The sequence below is a fragment of the Argopecten irradians genome, unplaced genomic scaffold (assembly GCF_041381155.1).
Source record: "Argopecten irradians isolate NY unplaced genomic scaffold, Ai_NY scaffold_0114, whole genome shotgun sequence".
In the NCBI taxonomy this organism is placed as follows: domain Eukaryota; kingdom Metazoa; phylum Mollusca; class Bivalvia; order Pectinida; family Pectinidae; genus Argopecten; species Argopecten irradians.
The window spans coordinates 40,084-65,806 of NW_027187581.1; the positions used below are offsets into that span (position 1 = coordinate 40,084).

A 25,723-nucleotide genomic window follows, 5' to 3' on the forward strand; every position below is an offset into this window, starting at 1 on the left:
GCAAATTTTCTTAATTTTAGCTTTAAAATCCTACTCCTCCTTCATCCTTGGATGGATTTCATCCATATTTGGTGTGAAACATCATTGGGGAAGGACAATCATATTTTATATAAATGAGCCTGGTCCGACCCCTAGGGGCTGAGGGGTGGGGCCCCAAAAGGGCAAATTTTCTTAATTTTAGCTTTAAAAATCCTACTCCTCCTTCATCCTTGGATGGATTTCATCCATATTTGGTGTGAAACATCATTGGGGAAGGACAATCATATTTTATATAAATGAGCCTGGTCCGACCCCTAGGGGCTGAGGGGTGGGGCCCCAAAAAGGGCAAATTTTCTTAATTTTAGCTTTAAAATCCTACTCCTCCTTCATCCTTGGATGGATTTCATCCATATTTGGTGTGAAACATCATTGGGGATGGACAATCATATTTTATATAAATGAGCCTGGTCCGACCCCTAGGGGCTGAGGGGTGGGGCCCCAAAAGGGCAAATTTTCTTAATTTAAGCTTTAAAATCCTACTCCTCTTTCATCCTTGGATGGATATCATCCATATTTGGTGTGAAACATCATTGGGGAAGGACATTCATATTTTATATAAATGAGCCTGGTCCGACCCCTAGGGGCTGAGGGATGGGGCCCAAAAAAGGGCAAATTTTCTTAATTTTAGCTTTTAAAATCCTACTCCTCCTTCATCCTTGAATGGATTTCATCTATATTTGGTGTAAAATATCATTGGGGAAGGACAATAATATTTTATATAAATGAGCCTGGTCCGAACCCTAGGGGCAGAGGGGTGGGGCCCCGAAAGGGCAATTTTTCTTAATTTTAGCTTTAAAATCCTACTTCTCCTTCATCCTTGGATGGATTTCATCCATATTTGGTGTGAAACATCGTTGGGGAAGGACAATCATATTTTATATAAATGAGCCTGGTGACCCCTAGGGGCAGAGGGGCGGGGCTCCAAAAGAGGAAATTTTCTTAATTTAAGCTTTAAAATCCTACTCCTCCTTCATCCTTGAATGGATTTCATCCATATTTGGTGTGAAACATCATTGGGGAAGGACAATCATATTTTATATAAATGAGCCTGGTCCGACCCCATAGGGGCAGAGGGGCGGGGCTCCAAAAGGGGAAATTTTCTTAATTTAAGCTTTAAAATCCTACTCCTCCTTCATCCTTGAATGGATTTCATCCATATTTGGTGTGAAACATCATTGGGGAAGGACAATCATATTTTATATAAATGAAATAGATCCGACCACTATGGGCAGAGGGGCGGGGCTCCAAAAGGTCAAATTTTCTTAATTTAAGCTAGATCCTACTCCTCCTTCATCCTTGGATGGATTTCATCCATATTTGGTGTGAAACATCATTGGGGAAGGACAATCATATTTTATATAAATGAGCCTGGTCCGACCCCTAGGGGCAGAGGGACGGGGCCTAAAAAGGGGAAATTTTCTTAATTTAAGCTTTAAAATCCTACTAGTCCTTCATCCTTGGATGAATTTCATCCATATTTGGTGTGAAACATCATTGGGGAAGGACAATCGTATTTTATATATATGAGTCTGGTCCGACCCCTAGGGGCTGAGGTGTGGGGCCCCAAAAGGGCAAATTTTCTTAATGTTAGCTGGCCCACTTCCTGTTTTCAGATTTCGGTCTCCAATCTCAATGAAAATTGATCTATAGGGGTTTAAATTAATGCCGAACAACATGCAAACATTTTCATTAAGACTTAGGTTTTCCAAGATGGCCGCTGGCCCACTTCCTGTTTTCAGGTTTCAGTCTCCGATCTCAAGGAAAATTGGTCTATAGGGGTTTTAATTGATTCTGAAGGGGAACTTTAGGTGAGGACAATCATATTTTATAAAGGACCGAGCTAAGACCCATGGGGATAGTATGGCTGATGTCCAAAATTGGAAGCTTTGCTGAAATTTGGCTTTAAAATCCGTAAATGGGTTACAACCATATATGGATGAAGGGCTACCAAGTTTGTTCAACAAATGACATTTACCTATTTCAGAAACTTACATATTCAACTAAGGAGTTCTTGTATTGTTTATATTAATCGTTAACCAATACTTTATACTGTGACTTTGTTGTTTTGTGCAATGAGTCAGATGACCGTTAAGGCCCATGGGCCTCTTGTTGTCTTTCAAACTAAGGTGGCCATTAAGGCTCCTGGGTCTCTTTTGTTTATCATCTGGACACAAACGTACACATGAGATATTTTAAGTATGCAAATTAACATGATTTTAAAGTGTATTGAGTTAGTACAACAATGAATTATAATTCACTTTCTTCTCTGTTTCAAGAATTGTTATCTTCTTTTGTATACTTGGCTGCTTATTTTATGAAGAATAGAAACCCCAATTTAGCATGTTTATATAAATTATTTGCAGAACAAGACAAAGCATTAGATCTGAGCAAGAAAGACAAATTTGGGCGATCGGTATTGGGAGCTTTCTTCTGGAACCAGCATGATGTTTCCAGCTTGACTGAAGAAAGCGCGTAAGTGTAAACTTGTGAATAATGATATCGCTGAAACAAAACATTACTTATGTAGAACATTGCTAACCCCACTATATGTTACACTCTATTTCTAATTGGGTATAATTATGAATAATTATTATTGATACCAATTCTAGCTTATAATGCTTTTATAATATAACATATACTCATGGTATGTTTAAGTCCATACTTCAATAGGAGCAGTTACATACTAAGACAACTTTGTTATGGCCAATGCTACATAACTTTTTCCCTCTGTCATTTCATTTCAGAAAATGGCTGAAGATGTTTTTATCCGAAGGTGGAAACTTCAACTTCCTGTATGACTATCCACTATCCGATATGCCTACATTTGATGTTGTCCAGGAAGTAGTTCCAGACTATTTCACTACAGCCAGTGAAAGAAGACTTTCACCAGTTATCTTTTCTATTCACTTTGCTGAATTTGGAATTGTGAAATTTCTTCTTGAAAATGGTGCATCGCCTAACTTTCCTGACAGTAACGGTGTTACACCCCTTATGCATGCTGCAAAACTGGTAAGCAATGCTGAATATACTAGGTGATAGTCATAAAGACTAGAGTTGAAAGTGTGAAATCTACTTTCAAGATGTAACACTTTAATTACTTGTGTAGAACATTGTTTTTGAAACTGTCAGTGTACAAAGTGTGTTTTTATCATTTAGGTGTTTCATTAAAAACCATGTTTTTTCATTAATAATGGTTTTAAGGTCACCTGAGACGAAGTCTCACGTGACTTTTTGATGCTGTGAAATACTTGATGGTATGAAAAATAAAACCCCAATATTCAAAACCACAGTCATTGAATTTGTACATACATATACACCATGGATGGAGAGTTTTAAGTGTTCCGTTGGGACTCTATGATATTTGTATTACTCCGAGATAGTAGTCTCCCGAAAATCATGAACAACACTTTCTTCGCTGTCTTCCTCCGCGGCAGACTTTCGGTGGATTATGGATTGTGTATGTTTATTGAAATTTTACATAATTCATGCTACTGATCGATTACTGTAATCAAATTTAAATGTTTGGAAGGTTACTACAAAAGAAAATTCTTTTAACGCTTATAAAGTTTTTTGTGTTGGTTGCATTGACGAACTATATCCGATGATACACTGTATTATTGTGCAGTAAAAGTTAATAGTATGTGTCTGTCACTGGGAGTTGTGTCTTTTGTTTATCAACAACTGCGTTATATTGAAAGGGGAAAGGTACAAAATTAATCAACATAAACTTACAAAATATAATGATGATATAGATCTATATATGTACGAGCATTTTTAAGTGACAAATAAACTTATATTGTCATGTAATGTACGGTTGCCTTATGAAGACTTGCTAAAGTCCGATGTATTGTATGAATTTTTTTTTATGTTAGCGTTCTTATGAATTTAAAAGAAATTTGAGTGTTATAAGTAACCAAATAATGTACCTTTTACTTGGCAAAAGTATATGGCCATGTTTCATCATGAGTCAAAAGTCGACAAAGCACAACTCACGGTATAATGTTCTGCACGATAATATCTCGCCAACCAGTTACTGTTAGGCTTACGAAGACTTGCTAAAGTCCGGTACATTACATGAAGTTTTCTTGATGTTAACGGCTAGCGATCTTGTGAATTTAAAAGAAATCCGAGTGATATACGTAATGAAATAATGTACCTTTTATTCGGCAAAAGTATCTGGCCATGATTTATTAGTCGAAAGTCGTCAAAGCAACCCATGTAAGTTTTCTAAAAAGGAAACCAAAACATGTCCAGAAATGGTAATATTTCTAATGTTATATTTTTCTGAAAATATTCTTTAATGTTAAGTGGATATTATGATACGGATATGTTTAATTATTATTTTTAGCTCGCCTATTCGAAGAATAGGGGGAGCTAATGTTGTCACCCCGGCGTCGGCGTCAGCGTTGGCGTCCCATTTCACATTAAAGTTTTTGAGCAAATTTCTGTTTCGTCAATTGTTTAAGCTTAAGTCATCATAAATGTTTGTGATTTTATTTTCCTAATGTGTATGGATGCTGAACGTGATAATACAACCAATTTGGGGCCTTTTAGGGTTTTTTTTGAGTCTGTTAATTTGTCATATTTCCATGTTAAAGTTTTTGAGCAAGTTTCTATTTTGTCTATTGTTTAAGCTTAAGTCATCATAAAGGTTTATGTTTTTATTTTCCTAATGTGTATGGATGCTGAACGTGATAATACAACCAATTTGGGGCCCTTTAGGTTTTTTGAGTCTGTTAATTTGTCATATTTCCATGTTTAAATAGTAAATACTTGAACATCAACTTCTTCTGAATAGGCGAGCTTCGCTGTTCTCCAACAGCTCTTGTTTGTCTTTGAAGAGACATTGATGAAATTGATAATTTAGTAATTAAAAAAAGAATTATAAAAAATGATACTCAGATTCTGAACGGTTTCATTGGTGTCAAAATTGTTATTTCAGAAATAATTTAGATATAAAATTTATTACAGTTATTTCAGGAAATTGAGTTATTCAACTTATTAATCTTGAAAAACTTTAAATATCATAAAATAAATATGGTATACTGTAAATATATTTTGTTAAACTCCGAAATTCAACACTGCACACTTAAAGTATACTAAATTCAATATTTAAATGAAAAACCAATTTCTTTATTATTTGGTTTGGATCCTTCAATCACAGCATCTATGAGTGGCCTTGGCACTTTGATTCCAATCGCACGTCATGTGTCTGTAAACAATTTACATTTTCAACTTCTTCTCCAAAACCGCTGAACTAATTTCATTGAAATTTTGCACAAACCTTCTAAGGCATAAGGCCAATCAAAATTACATGACCCCACCCCCGCCCCCTTGGCGGCTGTGGGAGGGGCCAAAAGGGGTAAAATTGACTGAAATTTCAAAAATCTTCTTCTCCACTCACAGATGTGGTAGAATCAAATACTCTTCACACTTAGAAAGGTCTCAAGGTCCTCTACAAAAATTGTGAATTATATGACCCTAGGGTCTCAGGTTTCCCCATGGGGAGGGGGTTAAGTTTACTACAGTTTATATAAAGAAAATACATTTTTAAGCATTATTTGGTCATTTATAATAGAAAATTAGTCAAATGTTGTCAGAATTATCCCTATGAGATGGCCATTGAATCCTATCAACAAATTTTCCATGACTGACCCCCAGGGACCTTAGGGATGGGGCCAAAAGGGGTCAAATAGGCTAAAACTTCAACTTCAAAAACTCTACTTCTGAAATTCTGAACTGATAGAATCAAATACTCTTAACAGATGGAAAGGTCTTAATGTCCTTTACAAAAATTGTGAATTATATGACCCTGGGGTCTCTTGTTTCCCCCTTGGGAGGGGGTGAAGTTAACTATATTTGATATATACGAAAAACACATTTATGAACATTAGTTGCTTATTTTTCATAGGAAATAAGTCAAACTGGGTTAGAATTATTAGTCTGAAATGCATTTTGATTTCATGTCCATATTGGTCCTGGCTAACCCCCATGGGGCAAGAGGGGCGGAACCAAAAGGGGTCAAAATGGCTAAAATTTCAAACATCTTTTGAATTCACAGATGTGATGGAACCAGATACTCTTCATAGATTGGAAGGTCTTAAGGCCTTTTACAAAAATTGTGAATTTCATGGCCCTGGGATCTCAGATTTTTCACCTGGAGAAGGGGTCAAATTTACAATAGTTTATATAGGAAAAACACATCTATTATCATTATTTGCTTAGTTTTCATAGAAAATTAGTCAAAATGAGTTAGAATTATCAGCCTGAGATAGCATTTTAACATCATATCCATATTGGTCCTGGCCGACCCCCAGGGGCCAGAGTCGTGGGGCCAAAGGGGGTCAAAATGGCTAAAATTTAAAAAAATCTTCTTCTTAATATACAGGTTTGATGGAACCAAATAATCTTCATAGATAAAAAAAAGTCGAATTTATAAAATCACTGACTGATATCAAGGGCCTGATGGGCCAATATATAGTGTTTATATGTCTTTGTTTCATTCTGTATCCGAACTCAGGTTACCGTTAAGGCCCATGGGCCTCTTGTTATAGTTACATGTATTTGTAATCTCTGGTTCTGGTCATACCTTCTACTTCTTTGAATTTGAAATAGAAACAGATTTGAACTATATTCTTTTTATGAAGTTTCTTAATAACTAGATTATTGTCTTTGACTATTCTTCATTTTGGAATAATAGGACCGGGGTGGCCAAGTGGTTAAGATGTCCAGACATATTACCACAAGCCTTCCACCTCTGGGTCTCGAGGTCAAATCCCATGTTGGGCAGTTATCAGGTACTGACCACTGGTCGGTGGTTTAGGATGTAAAACTAAACAAAGGAAACCAATCATGTGATATAAAAATCAAAATTTTTAATTTTCAGAATGATCTCTCCATGGTGAAATTATTACTCAACTACTCCTTTGATGAGCACGGCGATGGTGTCAAGAAGCCTGCCCTGACACGTAAAGCCTCTCGGCAGGTGTTTCAAATCAAAGCCTTCATCTCTGTGAGCTCGGAGAACTCCAACAGTGGGCCGGAGGATAGGGACTCAGAGAATGAAGAAAATGAAGATGAGGATAATGAAGACAAAGAGGAGGATGAGGAGGCGTCGGATGATGGAGGTGAGATTGGTTTTATGTAATACTCGACGATATTGTGAGGGGCCATGATTTTGTGCCAGTCCATCCTCCACTTCATTATCTTTGGGCTCTTGTCACTGAAACTTTGAACTTGAATCTTCAGTTAAATTCCATACTATAAAAACTGCCATTTGTGTTATACCATAAATTGTGATATTTTGGATGTGGTCATATTTTGGCATATTTGGCGTTTGGCATGAAAGTGCCAAAATTTAAAACACCAAAATATGGCTATGTATTTATTTGTTTGTATATGATTATAACAATCAATACATCTACATGCCATTTATTAGGTATGTGAACACATACTCATGGGTAAATTACTCCATTATGTTACATGAAGATACATTTGAGGTATGTGCTGTCAACCAGAAAAAAACGTAAACTGTGTGAGTGTCTCTCTTTTATGCAAACACGTATATAATTAGATGTGTGACTAATAATCACATCTATTGAGGACAAATATTTTAAAATGTTGACTTTGTATCAATAAGGCTTCAAAACTAATCGCGTCAGTGTTTCATTGTTGTGGGATATAGACAAAGATAATCTTCAGATTTTTTTCTTTTGATCAAGTAATTTGCAAAAATTTTGCATAGCATATGGAATCACCAAATTTAAATGAACCAAAATTTATCCACCCTGTTTTGTCACAAAAACGCCAAATTTTCAAAATGCCAAAATATCCCAATTTATGGTAACGAGTTATTTCTCTATAGCTCTTGCCCTTATGAAATGGACACAGAAAACTGTCATAATAATCTACATTTTGACCCTTGATGAAGGTTATTCAGGGGATTCGGGTGATGATATGAATGATCAAGATGATGATAATGATGACAATGATACAGACATCGTGGATTGGGACGAGGATGGAGAAGATGAGGCACCAGAACAGTTCCCTTCACTCTCTCGTATGGGATCGAAAAAAGTCTCTCTAATTAGACACGGCAGCAGTGTTAATAAAGGTAAGCAGTTGTTTTCCTCTTCATTTATGAAATTCTGTTTGTCACAAAGAATTTTTTTACTGCTTGTTTTAAAAAAAAGTTTCTTTCCACTTATCTTTATCACGGTTCTTTCTGAATTATCAATTTTAATTATACTGAATAAATGTATACAGCGTACTTGCAAATCCGGACGCTAACAGTCCTGAAAACTCACAATCGAGAAGTAAATATTAGGGAATAGATTTTAATCATGACACATATTAAGATTCAGAATTCAGCTGGGACACAATTGTTTGGATTATTAAGGGTCCACTGTATATTGAATTCTTCTAGGTTTTTCTTGTACACTAGGAAAAAAGGCTTGTTTAGCTATCATATGTTATTCACAGTTGGAATGGTAACAAACTTCTTTCCACTAACAAAATGTTTGTAATATTTGTGAAATACAAAAAGGTAAGTAATAGAAATGTATTTGACAAAGGAATTCCTGACACTGCAGAAATTGGTTAGTCCCATAAAACTTAAGGTCTCTTAATAGATGAAATGATTATATTTGACAGAGGAATTCCCCACGGTAGAAAAGACTAGTCCTGTAGACCTTAATAGACGAAATGATTATATTTGACAGAGGAATTCCCCATGGTAGAAAAGACTAGTCCTTTAGACCTTAATAGATTAAATGATTATATTTGACAGAGGAATTCCCCACGGTAGAAAAGACTATATCTGACAGAGGAATTCCCCACGGTAGAAAAGACTAGTCCTGTAAACCTAAATAGTTGAAATAATTATATTTGACAGAGGAATTCCTGACTGTAGAAAAGACTAGTCATGTAGACCTTAATAGATTAAATGATTATATTTGACAGAGGAATTCCCCACTGTAGAAAAGACTAGTCCTTTAGACCTTAATAGATTAAATGATTATATTTGACAGAGGAATTCCCCACGGTAGAAAAGACTAGTCCTGTAGACCTTAATAGATTAAATGATTATATTTGACAGAGGAATTCCCCACCGTAGAAAAGACTAGTCCTGTCAACGTGAATGCCACAGATCACCAAGGCTGGACTGTGGTGCACCATCTTGTGTGCCCGTTAGACTATGGTACCTTTGATGCAGAGGAAATCCTCTATGTGTTGTGGAAGGCTGGTGCTGATGTGTTAAAGAAAGACAATGCAGGGTTATCCCCCTTGCAACATTCGTTAATACATAGTGCTTCAAAACTTTCGAAACGACTGCAGCTTATAGCAGGTGTGGAGGAAAGCAAAATGGTAGGTTTAATACAGAACTTTCGTCACTTGCATCAGTAAGAGAGAAATCAAGTGGTAGCTTCCTAACATATTCTTTGGATTGTCCTTTTCTATGTGGATGCCACTGTTACGAAATGATGGGGAAGTTTATTGACATATTGGGTCTGTCCCACCCTATTCTGATTTCACATGGAGGTGGGGATATTTAGGGCTTACAGGCAATTTTATTTGTCTTAATTTTGAACTTTATGCTAATAACAAATTTGTATAGTAGTACATGGTATTAGTAAGAAACTTAAAATCAGCTCTAAATTTTTAGGTCTTCTGACCAAAAGGGTCAGGATGACCTATTGTCATCATGCATCGTTTGACGCCGTGCGTAAAATTTTCTTTCAAACGACTTCTTCTCTATAACCGAAAGGCCCAGGGTACTCATATTTGGCCTGTAGCATGCTGGAATGAAGGGTAACCAGGTTTGATCAAATGAATAACCTTAACCTCAATTCAAGGTCACAGGGGTCAAATAGGTGTAATTCTTTAAAAGACTTCTTGTGAATAACTAAGAGATCTAGAGACCTGATATTTAGCCTGTGGCATGTTGAGATGAAGGGCTACCAAGTTTGTTCAAATGAATGACCTTGACCTTCATTCAAGGTCACAGGGGTCAAATAGGCTAAAACCTTTAAACAAATTATTGTGAATAGCTAAGAGCCCTAGAGACATGATATTGGGCCTGTGACATACTGGGATGAATGGCTACCAAGTTTGTTCAAATGAATGACCTTGACTTTCATTCAAGGTCACAAAAACAACTTCTTGTAAATAACTCAGAGGCCTTATAGAGACTGGATATTGGACTTGTAGCAATATTGTTTGCCACTTCTATATTCTCTGAGTTGTTGTAATGTGCCAATAGTCCGATGACCATTAAGGTCCATGAGCCTCTTTTTATCAAGGCTACACAACGCTATATCAAGGTTTATCAAGTCTATACACTTTCTATTAAACATCCAATTTCTTTTCTCATTTTTAGCCCACCATCATCAGATGGTTGGCTATACAAATCGCCTTTCGTCCGTGGTCCGTGGTCTGTCGTCCGTCTGTCCTTCCGTCCGTCCGTCCGTCCGTCCATTAACAATTCTTGTTACCGCTATTTCTCAGAAAGTCCTGAAGGGATCTTTTTCAAATTTCATATGTAGGTTCCCCTATGGCCCAAGCTGTGCATATTGCATTTTGGGACTGATCAGTCAACAAGATGGCCGACAGGCGGCCATCTTGGATTTTGATAGTTAAAGTTTGTTACCGCTATTTCTCAGAAAGTACTGAAGGGATTTTCTCAGATTTCATATGTAGGTTCCCCTAGGGCCTCTATTGTGCATATTGCATTTTGGGACCGATCGGTCAACAAGATGGCCGACATGCGACCATCTTGGATTTTGATAGTTAAAGTTTGTTACCACTATTTCTCAGAAAGTACTGAAGGGATCTTTCTCAAATTTCATATGTAGGTTCCCCTAGGAACTTACTTTTGCATATTGCATTTTGGGACCGATTGGTCATTAAGATGGCCGACAGGCGACCATCTTGGATTTTGATAGTTAAAGTTTGTTATTGCTATTTCTAAAAAAAGTACTGAAGGGATCTCTCTCAAATTACATATGTAGGTTCCCTTAGGGCCTTAGTTGTGCATATTGCATTTTGTAACTGATAGGTGAACAAGATGGCCGACAGGCGACCATCTTGGATTTTGATAGTTAAAGTTTGTTATTGCTATTTCTAAAAAAGTACTGAAGGGATCTCTCTCAAATTTCATATGTAGGTTCCCTTAGGGCCCTAGTTGTGCATATTGCATTTTGTAACTGATAGGTGAACAAGATGGCTGCACAGCCGCCATCTTGAATTTCATTGTTGAAGTTTGTTACCACTATTTCTTAGAAAGTACTATAGCGATCTGTCTCAAATTTTATATGTAGTGTGTTTGAAAAAGTTTGAAAAGCAGGGAAAAGATCCCTCTTTCCATTGTCAGACATAGATCATTCATTGGTGGGCGCCAAGATCCCTCTGGGATCTCTTGTAGCTTTAGCTTTATCATTTATTCATCCTTCAAAAAAAACGAAAACGGATATCTACCAGGGAAGGGAATGATGCATTATGAAACATTCTCATGTATAATGTATGACTTGGTTACAGGAGAAGCCTACGTTAGTCACACAGGAGGTCAGGGATAGCCTTCTATCAGGAGGCAGTACTGTTGATTATCAGACAGATGCTGAAGAAATGCTCAAAACTCTCGACAGTCAAACTGACGAGTCCATGGACGTGTCCAAAGTAAAGGATGATGATGATGATGACGAAGAAGAAGAAGATGATTCCATAGCAAAACCAGATCCAAATTGTCAGATGAAAGATATAGGGTGTGTAGAGGAAATGCGTTTCGGTAGTTTTGGTAGTGATCGCTTATGATATCTGTGGTTTGTATTTCCAATATGAATAGATCTTCCCTAAAAAAATCCCACCGTTGTTTGCATGTTTTTAGCGATTTAAAATCTTTTCATCCTCTAGGGTTAATACTTGTTACCTCTGGCTTGCTAGTCTGAGACACTCAAAGATATCTATAGCCAAACAATATTTTATGGAATTTCAATCTGTGTGAAATCCAATCTACTGATCAAGTTATAGATACCTTGAAAACAAAAATGTCTTTTACTTAAGGTGACTGAGAAATGAAGTTTGTTATTACAGGGTATTAGCTATGGATGACACTCAAGGAATCCTGTACGATGTTCTACTGTCCAAGGTGGATGTGTCTTGTGGTGCCTGGGGCATGTTTAACTTTTACAAGATGCAGGTGAGAAAATTATACAGTAAAACATGGTCATGATGAACTTCTAGGGACCAACCCAATAAGCCCATTTCCCTATAAGCGCCCCTCCCCCTTCTTGAGGCATTGATTTCAATTGCCCAGGCATAAATAAAGACCAAAACTACACAAAACTGTAGATTCGCAATAATTTCGTCACCTTTTATAAAAAAAATTCAATTTTTTAAACGCCCTAGAAACTTTTTGGGTCGAAAACGGTATGTGCTGGATTTGTGTGAATAATTGATAAATCTATTGTTTTAAAATAATGAAGAGATATTTGGTTGCAGATTGTTTGGCAGAAAGGTGTGGACGTCTACGTGTTGTTCACCAGGTGGGGTAGAATAGGAGATAGGGGACAGTTCCAGCACACACCATTCCAGAAGAAAGCTGAAGCTGTGGCAGAGTTTGGCAAAATCTTCAGGTCGAAAACGGGAAACTCTTGGTCCAATGTCAATTCGTAAGTAAATCACATTGCTGCTTTACACAGATTTTATTTGCCTTTTTAAAATTGACAAAAAACTTATAAACAAGCCCTCTCCCTGAGACATTAAGAGGTTGTTACAAACATTGATTTAGTATTATTAGTGATTTCAAAGTCCTTTTACAGTTTACAACAGTGGTATCCGCATAGGGCCGCGGTGGCCGAGTGGTTAAGGTGTACCGACATATTACCACATGCCCTCCACCTCTGGGTCGCGAGTTCGAATCCCATGTGGGGCTGTTGCCAGGTACTGACCGCTGGTCGGTGGTTTTTCTCCGGGTACTCCGGCTTTCCTCCACCAACAAATCTGGCACGTCTTTAAATGACCCTGGCTGTTAATAGGACGTTAAACTTATCAAACCAATGTATCTGCCTGTATTGATAAATATGTTACCTGTTTTACAGTTTTGAAAAGCAGCCGAAAAAGTACAGACTTGTTCCGCGGGATGACAAGAGACAGAAAGAGCGCAAGATTGATTTCAGTCTCAAGTCTGACATTCCCTCCAAGCTACCTGAATCTGTACAATACTTGTTCAAAGAAATGGTATGTAAGATTGAATAGAGTTACGTCTAACTTAAATGCTCTGCTAATGTTGATAACATGTTCCAATGTTCATGTAAATGTTATATACCAGTAGCTAAGTTCTAGTCACAAGATTATTGTCTGTCAGTATGAATTGTTAGCCTTTGAAAATATGAAATCAGTTTTATTAAAGAAATGGATATTCATTGTACACAAGTCTGTTCTTTTCTTTTATTGTCAGAGCTAAAAAGCTTGATTTTACTCTAAACATATTCCTGAGCGTCTTTGGTTGAGTTACTATTTGGTTGTTGATTAGACTAGTGTTAGCATGATGCTGGCGGCGGTGAACAAGACTGGAATCTACTCTGATGCTATGCCATTTGGCAAAATAAAGAGAGAAGCTCTTACAGAAGGCAGGAAACTTCTGACTCAGCTTGGGTAAGGTTCGGATGTTTGTACAGGGTTGGGTTCTATATCATCACATCAGATAACAGCCCAAGCCATTGACTTTACAATAAGTAACCAATTATTTATAAAGATCAAAGGACATTTTGTCTATCAATATTTCAGAAGTGAAAGTTTATGAAAGTTTGTTAATGTGACATGGTGGAAATGCCATTTATTGTATATCTTGTGAAAACGAAAATATGTAACGGATATTTTCAATCTTTATGCTAAGAAGAGATATGAGAAAGAGGCCATCCATGAAGTTAACATGGGGATGAGACTGAATGATTATCTTTAAAATATTTATTTCAGGGATTTGATCAAAGCAGTAACTGATCAACAGAAGTCGGGAATGATGACGGCTGAAGACACCCAGTCATACCAAAGCAATTGTGAAAAGGTGAACAATTGATCATAGAAGGATTCTACACTTAATTGACTTTATAATATCCATTTTGATCTCAAATATTTTATTGTGATAAATACAGAATACACAATGAAAGATAAGATCATCATGACCTGAATTAAAATTAATTAATTTTGTGTCTCTTATTTCAGATCTCAAAACTGACTAATGAATATTACCATCTCATACCACACCATGGTTTCACATTTGAGAAGATTGCACCAATAAACAACTATAATTCCCTTAAACAGCACATGAAGGTGCTTTCTGATCTCTTGGACCTGGAATGTGCCAGTAAAATGTTGTTAGCAGCTCAGTCCAAATTGTCTCGTAAGTACACAAGCGTTAATATAAAAAAATAACTGAAGAGGAGCTTACTTTTTGGAATATGATGGCACGTGTAGAAAACATTCAATATACCGATTGGTCAGTAAGATGGCTGACAGGTAGCCATCTTGGATTTTGATAATTGAAGTTTGTTACTGCTATATCTCAGAAAGTACTAAAAGAATCTTTCTCAAATTTCATATGTAGTATGTAGTAAAAGTTTGAAAAGCAGAGAAAAGATCCCTCTTTTCGCTTGTCAGACGTAGATTATTCTTTGGTGGGCGCTGAGATTCCTCTTGGATGTCTTGTATATAAAAGAAACTTATTTCAAAATAAAACTATGAAAGGACTATGAAGTTACATGTTGATGTTTACAGAAATGAATCCTCTCGACTACATACATCAAGCTGTTGGTTGTAACATCGAGGTACTCACAGAGGACAGCCCTGAAGCTCAGTACATTCTCAAGTACATGTATAGCTCATGTAAGTGTTCAAGATAATCAAATTATTTGAAAATCAGGCTCCGATTTCTCGAAACAAAAGTACAGACTTAAGTCCAAACTTAAGTTTTTCTCCTTATGTAAATTATGTTGATAAAATTGACTTAAGTCAAATTTTGACTTAAGTTTGTTTCGAGAAATCGAGGCCAGACCATATTTTGTTTCATCATGGAAAGCTGAAATATATATACCTGGTAAGCTAAAAATCAGGAATTATGTGTTTAACCCTTTAAGTGCCATTGCGCCCTACACCGCCATCGCTCGTATAGCGTTGAACCGGCCGAGGCCGCCTCAGTTTCCTTGCTTGTTTACAGTGGAGACTACTCCCACCTAATTCTACATCCCGTTATAGTCTCACGAGATCTCACTAGAGCACTACTTCCTGTTTATTTACATAGCATGGCTGCTGTCTGTACCATGCAATTCAGGTTGAATTTTCGATCGCAAACAAAATGATGACTGAAAAAACGAAAGTGACAAAAAGATGGCGGACCTACGGGACTCAAGTGATAAGTTTTTTGACATTAATAGCAAATATTTTTGACAATTTTAATGAGAAAGGCATCAAATAACAAATCAGAAATTTAGAAATGACACGGGATGGTATTGCTGATCAATCTATCATAATTTTTTTTGATGACGATCGCGAGTAATCGGAAGATGGAGATGATCCATTCTTTCAAAATTTGAATTTTACATAAAATGTTGCCCTATTTACAAGTGTTTTATTGGACTTCAAGAAAAATATATGGGCAAATAATCACTTGCAAATGGAGGAAAGAACCCATTGGTCATCGTTTCAAGTTAATTTCACTCAAATATTTTGGCATTATATCTGTAAAAACGAAAGGTATGCCATTAAAAATGACCCAATCCAAGATGGCAGCCGACAGCATATGACGAGGTACGTGTTATCAATATCATTATTTGTGAATACCTGAGCCACTACTGACCTTTATAACGACTGATGAATTGATGAATGCTTCTGAGACTAATTTAAATCGCCAGTAATGACCAAAAAAACACAAAATGATATGGTTGTAGCCAAATTTCGCCATATTTACCTGATGTTACCTGTGCTCGCTTGTACAGGTAAGTTGGTTCAATACCAATTACTGTGGACTGTTATTTGGGAAAAAAGGATATCTATAAATGTGGATATAGAACTATTAACCTAAAAATCACTCTAAAATTTGATAAATACCTAATGAACGCTTTAAATAAAAAGCCGATTTTATTCCTTATTTTACCTGTGTTATTTACCTGTGTTACCTAGCTCAACCCTTGAAATGAGAATTGGAATTTTTGCTCTAGTTGTATGTTGGTTGTTAGCAAGTGTCAAAACTATAATTAATGAAGTAAAAACAAAGACAGAGGCTTTGTATTTCAATATTTTAATCATTTTCACCTTAATTACCGTTTTTACCTGCCCATATTACCTGCAAATGATATCATAAGGTAATTATGAATATAATTTCTGAAGGGTAAAGGTATCAAATGATACCATTCAAAATTTCATCAAAATCCATCAACAAATGGCAAAGTTATAATCAATAGAAGAAAAGTTTTCAAAGTAGTCAAAAGAGTCAAATTTAATGTAGATTATCCATATGGTATAATGGTAAGTATTGTGGCACTCAAAGGGTTAACACTGAAAACTGTGGTATAATATTGATGATATCACAGAAGTATGGTATGCATGTGTTATATACCAAGAAGTATGATATTGATGGTATTTGAAAATTCATTTTTTGTAAAATGTGAAGAATTGATGTTTTATTTAGGCATGCTTAGAATACATTATAAGTTATGTACTATAAGAAGTGGCATATTGATTTCAACTCAATAAAAATTTTATTCCGGAAGTTAGCAAACTTATTGCATACAATAATTACAAATATTTCTTTCATCATTCAAAAACATATATACACCATTCTAATAATTCTTCAGCAATCGTGCAAAATACCTTGACAATCACAATAGAAGTCCTTACATTGCATCCTTTTTATATATAGGTGCTAGTGAAGTACAAGCAATGTACAAGCTGAGCCGACCTGGAGAGGAGGAGCGACTGGTTGGTACAAATGTGGACAACCACAAACTTTTGTTTCATGGCAGCTCAACAGCCAATTTCCTTAGTATCTTACACAGAGGACTACAGGTTTCTCCTCCAGAGGTCCCCTTCACTGGAAACCTGTTTGGGGAGGTAACGTATAACAAAATGCTCAACACATGAATTAATGTTTGTAATTTTCATTTATGCCCCCCTCTATTCATGGTTGGGGGCCTGTAGGAATTAACCATACCATACCATCTGTTTCCTTTCCATAGAGAGGCTGGGGGATATATTACTGTTGTTGTAGACATACCTGGTTTGATAAAGATATTAATATTTGTGACATCATACCATAAGTATGCTGTTATAATGGGTAATGTTTCTGACAACATAGACTGGTGAGTTATGTCTAAACATTTACTTTGGAAAATCTAGACAACCTGATTTACCTGTGTCATATATAGACATTTTTATTCACTCTCTTACTGTCCACACAGCTTTGAAAGGCTTCGCTGTATTACTCCCTCTAAAGGGGGATGGCTTAGTAATGAAGCGATTGATTTATTCTGGGAGTGAAGCGCATGTTTTTATTGGTCGACACATTTTATAAACATGCCCATTTCCTCCAACTATGTTAGTTCCCCACGCATAGTTTACAGACATGCCTGTGAATCAAAAAGATTCTGTCCCATTGACCGTAGTATTGTAAAACATCCAGCGTTGAAAATAATACAATGTCATGTATGTCAAGTAAATTTACAATTAAACTCAACAATATCCAACATAAATGGATAATTCATTTACCCACCTTCTTGTCTCAACCCTGGTGAATTTATATCAAAATTGATGAGAGATGGAATGGAAAAAAATTGGGACTTCCATACAAAATTTACTGAATTTTCAGTGCTTAATTCCTTTACTGGCATTTCCGACATGTTACTTTCCAAGCTGTTTGTAAACCGTGGTTATATGTAAAGTTCATTAAAATGTAACATTAAAATATTTTGTTCTGTACATCATAAGTAGAGAGGTCATGTCACTACCGCGTCACATCTTAGTGATCACGACTGTCAGTGTTGTTTTTATGGGGCGGGGCTTATGAAGTCAGACTCGGCTGATTGCCACGTGTATACTGTTGTCCCATTCAATTTGTGCCTTTATTGATCAAAGGAACTTCCTCCATCTGTCAGGGTAGTAATACACTGTTGCTTTTCGAAGTAATCCCACACCGACAATAAGTATGCACCATGATTACCAGATTAGCCTCACGAGATGCTTGTGTGCTCCCAAAGCCTCGTACAGAACTAATGAAAAAGTCATTTAGCTACTCTGGAGTGATTAACTGGAATTTATTACCCAGGCAAAGTAAAGAATGTGCGCCACTTGCTAATTTTCAATACCGATTAAAAATGCATTTATTGCAAATGTATATTGAAATTGTTTAAATGTTGTAAACAACACAATCGAATTCCTGTCCTTGAATAGTATGTGGTGATGAATCTATTTTCACTTTATATTTAACTTGATTTGTAGTCGTAGTTGATATACATATAAATGTAAATGTTTTCGTATGTTATTTTTTTTTTTTATTAATTACCTTAGTTTAGTTGATTTACTTCTATATATACATGTATAATTTGTCATATTATTGTCTGTTGTATTGCATGCTTTTGTGTTGACCCCATGGGAGATGAGCCATTGGTTTGATGTTTAAATAAAGTTATTATCATTATTATTATAGCAGGTGAGCCAATTGAGCCTTTGTTTAATGATTGGTGTTGTATAATTTTGATTTAATTACATTACCAAATACTTTAGAAACAGACAAATGTGTAATTGTATCAACACAACATTCAACACTGAATGCTTATTTTACAGGGAGTATATTTTGCCGATACATTCTGCAAGAGCAAAGACTACTGCTACAACACAAACCCTACGTCGGACACCAAGCTTTGTTTAGTGTGTGAGGTAGGTAGAGTCTGGCTTACAATGACATTACAACATCTTTACTAGTCTAGTATATCAGGTCCTCTTTATATTTACAACTGCAAGTGAGTAACTCTTATTCTGATTCTGTAGGTTGCCCTTGGCAAGGTACAGGAGAAAAGTATTGACTTCCAAGACCTTAAAGATACTGACTTCAACAGCAAGCATATCATCGGAAAGAAAGGGCCCAGCCCTATGTATGATGTAGCTCTACCCTATGGTAAGTTATGTTTAAGGCCGTAAACCACAAGTGATTGAGAAAATTAACATTAGGAAACGAGCAATATTTATCCAGTGATCAATCTACATGCGCATCCCGAGTCCTGGACTCACAGAATTTTAAAAGGACCCATGAAATTTCATGGAATAGGTATCTATAACACTGTGGGACCCATTGTTTTCACAAAAACCATTGAAAAGGACCCACGAAAATAATCGTAGATTGAACACTGTTTATCAAATATGCTCATTCTACATCTTAAATTTCATATATGATTGCAACAAGTACACATGGTAAAGTGGATCAGTAAAACAAATTATAACCAAAGAATAAAAAGGAAATTGGAAGAAGAAATAATAATGATATAACCAGACACCATCTTTTACCGAAGCAAACATCATGTATCTGTTATTGTTTTGCAGGGCCAACCATTCCTCTTGGTATGATAACCGATACCAAATCAGAGCCTGCATCCAGAGGATGGAACCATATGGCCTACAGTGAATATGTTATCCAAAACCCTTCTCAAATCTGTCTGCGTTATCTGATACAGTTTACAAAGGCCAGCCCAAGATAAAACTCCAATGAGTTGTACATAGAGTTCATTATCACAGACAAGAGGGAGAACCGTAATAGCTTCAGACAGAGGCAATAAAGTTGTTAAAGTTGATGTAGCAGAGTAGCTTTCTGCACACTTCTTCATACACAGCAACAAGTACTTAACCTGATCTGCTAAAATCTGACGGACACCACCTGTAACTAGAGCTATTCCAGGGTAGATATAGGTTGAGGATGCAGCGGTACTTTGTTAAAATTACTACCCACAGTTAGAATAACATAGGTTTCCATAACACCAGTGATACATTACGAGTGCTCCCTGTTGGAAATAAGAGTCTGTGTCGGTGAGAGTTGAATTGAGAGAGAATAGTATAAGGTATTTATACCAGAATCTGTTTTATATAAGGCTGTATACAGTAAATTATCTGTAAGTTTTGGAAGATAGTCAATTATTTTGGTATGAATATAAACATGTTTGATGTATGCAGATAACTATGTATGAATTCTCAGATGTGCAGCTTCAATAAATCATTAATGTTAAAGGAGAATGAATAATGTATGTAGGTTGTAAAGTGTTTGTGTAAGGGTCCAAAGCCATGGTATACTTGTAACTGTTGACGAATGTTCAGTACATGTATAGATGGATTATGATGTTAACAAGAATCATTGTAACATATACACTTGTAGACATATTTATTATGAACTCATCCTACAGCAAGTGTTTAATGCAAGTTAATAAAAAGATTATTGTGACATCAGTACAGAAAACTAAAGTAATCTATAAAGGAAAATCTTCTTTACATTGGCTATAGTAAAAATAAGTCTTAATTATATCTGTAGTTACTAACAAAAATCTTCTTTACATTGGCAATAGTAAAAATAAGTCTTAATTATATCTGTAGTTACTAACAAAAATCTTCTTTACATTGGCTATAGTAAAAATAAGCCTTGATCATATCTGTAGTTACTAACAAAGACTTAATGCGCACTTTCAATAAGTTCAAAGCTTTATAAATATGTATTAACCATATCACATTTGTGTTGTTCAGAATGCATGAACGATTTCTCTATGAATTTCTAGCTTTTGGAGTTCTATGTTAAATTTTGAGATGTGACTGTAATTTTATTTACTATACTTGTATGATTAGTTTATAACTTTCTCCCAGATGATTTTGCATGTTGTGATTGTTGTAATGTCAGATGTTTGTTTACTATAATATTTTTAATGCAATAGGTAACTTCTATCTATACAATGGGTTTACTGGCTAGACCACTTTCTTGTTAAACTATTCTATTTTTTACAACTTTATATGATTATTTCTAAGATTGCAATCAATTTATAGAAGTTTTTTTTCAAACTGTGCAATTTCATTATGCATGCAGGATGTATAAAATCTCAAAACTTATGTTTATTTTAACAGTACAACTTTACTGTAGCAAATCAAATTAATATCCTCTTATCAATTGAATAAACCAGGTATTCCACAATGGCAAAACTGCAGTATTTTCAAAATGAATAGGCTGTCAAATTTGTGAATTATTTGTAGCAACTTCAGAAATGATTGTAAACATTAACACTTTTAGCTCAATGATTGCTGTGAGATTTGGTAGATTTAGAAATATTTAGTCAAAGATTTGTTTAGATTTTGGCTCGCATTACTCGGCAAGTGATAATGTCTGTCTGATAATATTTTTGTACCAAGAAGAGATACTATCTACCCTATCCATCCATGAGGAACACAGTAGGAAGTTTGAGGTAGTTTTGAGTGGGAACAGGACCTTCACACAGTTTGTGTTTTAACACTTGTGTCATGATATCCTACAACTTGATGCAATGTTGCATCCTTAGTTATCATGATGATGTTGGTTTTTTTCTGAATTAAAGTTCTATCAGAATGATAACATCCTTTACCAGGTTTTGTGTAAATGAAAAGTAAAAAAGAAATCTAATCAGAACCTTAATTGAATAATGCTGATGAACTGCAGCAGCTTGAACAGCATAAAGGATTCTACATATGTTCTTACAGTGAAGCTATCACTCCACGGAAGTAAAATAGACAGCATAATGATATTTTCTACAACTTGATTAATAGTGCTATTAGTTTGTGCTATATTTATGTTCAGTTTACAGGAGCATAATGATTATTTCGAAATAATCAGTTTATTGCTCAGTTATTTTGCAAAATCTTTAAATTCCATAGCAGATCGGTTATGCAGTTTTCATAGAAACATTTACATAACTACATTACTTTTACAATTCGTTATTGAAATATCCAAATCAGATCATTGTAAAGAAGAGAAAAATTGATATACATGGATGATGTTGCATTTATTAAACAAAGTTTGTATACTCAGGAACAGAAGTTAAAAGTAGACCACAAGTCCTGTTTGGACTTCATGCTGTAGACTACATCCATTTTTCTGCCCAGAAGCCAAGCTGTAGATAATGCCTAAAATCTTTGTTTTCAACATTTGTAGTAGCTTTAGCTTCTGTTTTTAGCTATATCTTTTAGTAATTGCTTCAGTATATGTGAAACAGTATGTAACTGCATTGTTCTGTGCGTCATGTTTTACTGTATTTGTTCAATTTCGCCATTTGTCTCATACATATTTCTCAATACAAACATGGACAAATGATTAATATAATAGTGAAATGAGAAATAACTAGTATTCCTGGCATTTAGCTATAATTTCATCTATTAATGGACGGTATGTTGTAGATCTAGTCCATTTCCTGACGATTGTCTACTAGGTAATTCTGATAACTGTAGTAGGACCATTGTAAGTAAGAATCTATCAGATATGTATTTTGTAATAATGGTATAATTAAACTTGTCACTATACTTGAGTTATTTTGTCATTTTTAGCTCCTATGACATGTTGATGTCATGGCGAAGTGTTTGTCAGCTCATCCTCCAGCGATGTTTCCTGTAAGTCTCTTCTAGTCATCAACTACTTTTCTGGAAGTGACAAGAGGCCCATGGGGCCTGCATTGCTTGACACAGGCTCGATTCTTGTGGCTCAATATGGGGGTCGTTTAGTAGGTTACCATATACAAAATGGAAAATGTCAAAAGGCTGCCTTTGCCAAAACGACTAGAATATACTACTCTTTATGGCTAATAATGATTTACAAGTCTTGTCCTTTTGGACTGATCATTCATACAAAATCTTATCCCTTCTTTCCACCCAAGATGTTTCTGACTTACTTGTAACTAGGCTAATATCCATTCTGTACACACTGTTTTACCAGTAGTGATAAGAATATGTCCATTAATAATAGCGTGACTTAAAATTCAAGGTCAAAATTATGTACCAATCACCAATTTGTTCCATGGTTACAAGAGATCAGTCTTGGCGCCCACCAAAGAATGATCTATGTCTGACAATGGAAAGAGGGATCCTTTGTTTGCTTTTCAAACTTTTACTACATATTACTTCATATGAAATTTGAGAAAGATCCTTTCAGTACTTTCTGAGATATATAACAGTAACAAACGATTATCTACCTGTCGGCCATCTTGTTGACCGATTGGTCCCAAATGCAATATGCACAACAAAGGTCCTAAGGGAACCTGCACATGAAATTTGAGACAGATCCCTTCAGTACTTTTTGAGAAATAGCGGTAACAATCTTTGATTATCAAAATTGAAGATGGCAACCTGTTCGCCATCTTGTTTGCAGGCCACCATCTTGTTGACCGATCGGTTCCAAAATGCAATATGCACTACTAAGGTCCTAGGGAAATCTGCACATGCAATTTGATACAGACCCCTTAAGCACTTTCTGAGAAATAACGGTAATAAACTTTGATTATCAAAATCCAAGATGGTGGCCTGTCGGCCATCTTGTTCACTGATTGATCCGAAAATGCAATATGATCAACTAGACCTCTATGGGAACATGCACATGAAATTTGAGACGGATCCCTTATGTACTTTCTGAGAAATAGCGGTAACAAACTTCAATTATCAAAATCCAATATGCGTCCTGTCGGCCATTTTGTTCACCGATCAGTCCGAAAATACATTATGCACAGCTAGAGATCTATATAGGAACCAACGAATGAAATTTGCGAATGATCTCTTTAATACTTTCTGAGAAAGAGGGATACAAACTTTATCAAAATTTAAGATGACTGCCTGGCCGCCGCCTTGTTGACTGATCGGTCCCAAAATACATATGTACAACTAGTGCCCTAGGGAGACCTACGTATGAAATTTGAGAATGATCCCTTCAATACTTTCTGGGAAATAGCAATAACAAATATTAACTACCAAAATCCAAGATGGCTGTCTGGCGGCCATCTTGTTGACCGATTGGTCCCAAAATGTAATATGTGTGACTAGGGCCCTAAGGGAACATACATATGAAATTTGAGAAAGATCTCTTCAGCACTTTTTGAGAAATAGCGATAACAAGAATTATTAACGGACGGAAGGACGGACGACAGACCATGGACAAAAAGCAATTTGGCTAAAAAAGGCTAAAAATCTAAAATGACCATTTATATAGATATGTTGCAATTTTTGGATGCACATGTACATATTATATGTAGTTGTATAAATGATATTTTCAATCTTATTGAGGGCAGACACACCCTCGGAAACCCAGTGTCTAAATTCCACTACGCTCCGTGTATCAGACCATAGGCTGATTAACGTGGGTAACCGACGATAGGGCAGAGACTAATTCAACTAAATTCTATATTGTCACTACTTTATTTACGACCCCATCACAATCCAATATCTCATCCTCGGGTTAAACATACCGTAACAGTTTTATCTATTGTATCAACTATCTGTCACACACATGTTCAGATTTGGAATGTATTTGGTCTAGAATCCATTCAGAAACACTCATGAAGGTTTTATAATTATTATCCAATCAACAGCTGTGATAATTTTAGGACAGCCTCCCCTATACTTGTGATACGGCATTTTATTTACATTGTGTGATAATACACAATTAAAGTTTAATTTATATCTAGGATAATGTGTAAGATCTTGAAATATCTCAAATAGTCAAAGTATGGTGCGACCTCATTGACCCTTACTGTTATAGACACCAAGCAAGACATCCCACAGGGTCAAAGTATGGTGCGACCTCACTGACTCATACTGTTATAGACACCAAGCAAGACATTCCACGGGGTCAAAGTATGGTGCGACCTCACTGACTCATACTGTTATAGACACCAAGCAAGACATTCCACAGGGTCAAAGTATGGTGCGACCTCACTGACCCATACTGTTATAGACACCAAGCAAGACATTCCACAGCGTCAAAGTATGGTGCGACCTCACTGACTCATACTGTTATAGACACCAAGCAAGACATTCCACAGGGTCAAAGTATGGTGCGACCTCACTGACTCATACTGTTATAGACACCAAGCAAGACATCCCACAGGGTCAAAGTATGGTGCGACCTCACTGACTCATACTGTTACAGACACCAAGCAAGACATCCCACAGGGTCAAAGTATGGTGCGACCTCACTGACTCATACCGTTGTAGATACCATGCAAGACATCCCACAGGGTCAAAGTATGGTGTAACCTCACTGACTCATACTGTTATAGACACCAAACAAGACACCTCACAAGGTCAAAATATGGTGCGACCTCACTGACTCATACTGTTATAGACACCAAGCAAGACATTCCACAGGGTCAAAGTATGGTGGGACCTCACTGACTCATATCGCTATAGACACCAAGCAAGACATCCTACAGGGTGAAAGTATGGTGCGACCTCACTGACTCATACCGTTGTAGATACCAAGCAAGACACCCCACAGGGTCAAAGTATGGTGTAACCTCACTGACTCATACTATTATAGACACCAAACAAGACAACCCACAGGGTGAAAGTATGGTGCGACCTCACTGACTCATACTATTATAGACACCAAACAAGACAACCCACAGGGTCAAAGTATGGTGCGACCTCACTGACTCATACT

General features: G+C 36.2%; 1 protein-coding gene across 1 annotated transcript; it reads left to right on the top strand.

Moving 5' to 3' along the window:
- Window positions 1-2,378: 2,378 nt before the first annotated feature.
- On the top strand, window positions 2,379-22,599 carry LOC138311793 (uncharacterized). Its single transcript, XM_069252988.1, has 17 exons — window positions 2,379-2,511; window positions 2,784-3,048; window positions 6,926-7,166; window positions 7,970-8,152; window positions 9,137-9,405; window positions 11,575-11,798; window positions 12,127-12,232; window positions 12,535-12,704; window positions 13,134-13,272; window positions 13,568-13,689; window positions 14,011-14,098; window positions 14,257-14,434; window positions 14,809-14,916; window positions 16,949-17,139; window positions 18,868-18,960; window positions 19,072-19,198; window positions 19,621-22,599. The coding sequence occupies exons 2-17, from the start codon at window positions 2,797-2,799 to the stop codon at window positions 19,773-19,775; spliced, it is 2,646 nt and encodes an 881-aa protein (XP_069109089.1). The 5' UTR covers window positions 2,379-2,511; window positions 2,784-2,796; the 3' UTR covers window positions 19,776-22,599.
- Window positions 22,600-25,723: the final 3,124 nt, after the last annotated feature.

What these genes read in the sequence shown, in the direction of transcription:
- LOC138311793 (XM_069252988.1), top strand. Translation starts at nt 2,797, where the DNA reads ATGTTTTTATCCGAAGGTGGAAACTTCAACTTCCTGTATGACTATCCA. An exon ending in GTGTGGAGGAAAGCAAAATG is followed by an intron (nt 9,406 to 11,574) that starts GTAGGTTTAATA and finishes ACTTGGTTACAG; the next exon opens with GAGAAGCCTACGTTAGTCAC. An exon ending in TTAACTTTTACAAGATGCAG is followed by an intron (nt 12,233 to 12,534) that starts GTGAGAAAATTA and finishes ATTTGGTTGCAG; the next exon opens with ATTGTTTGGCAGAAAGGTGT.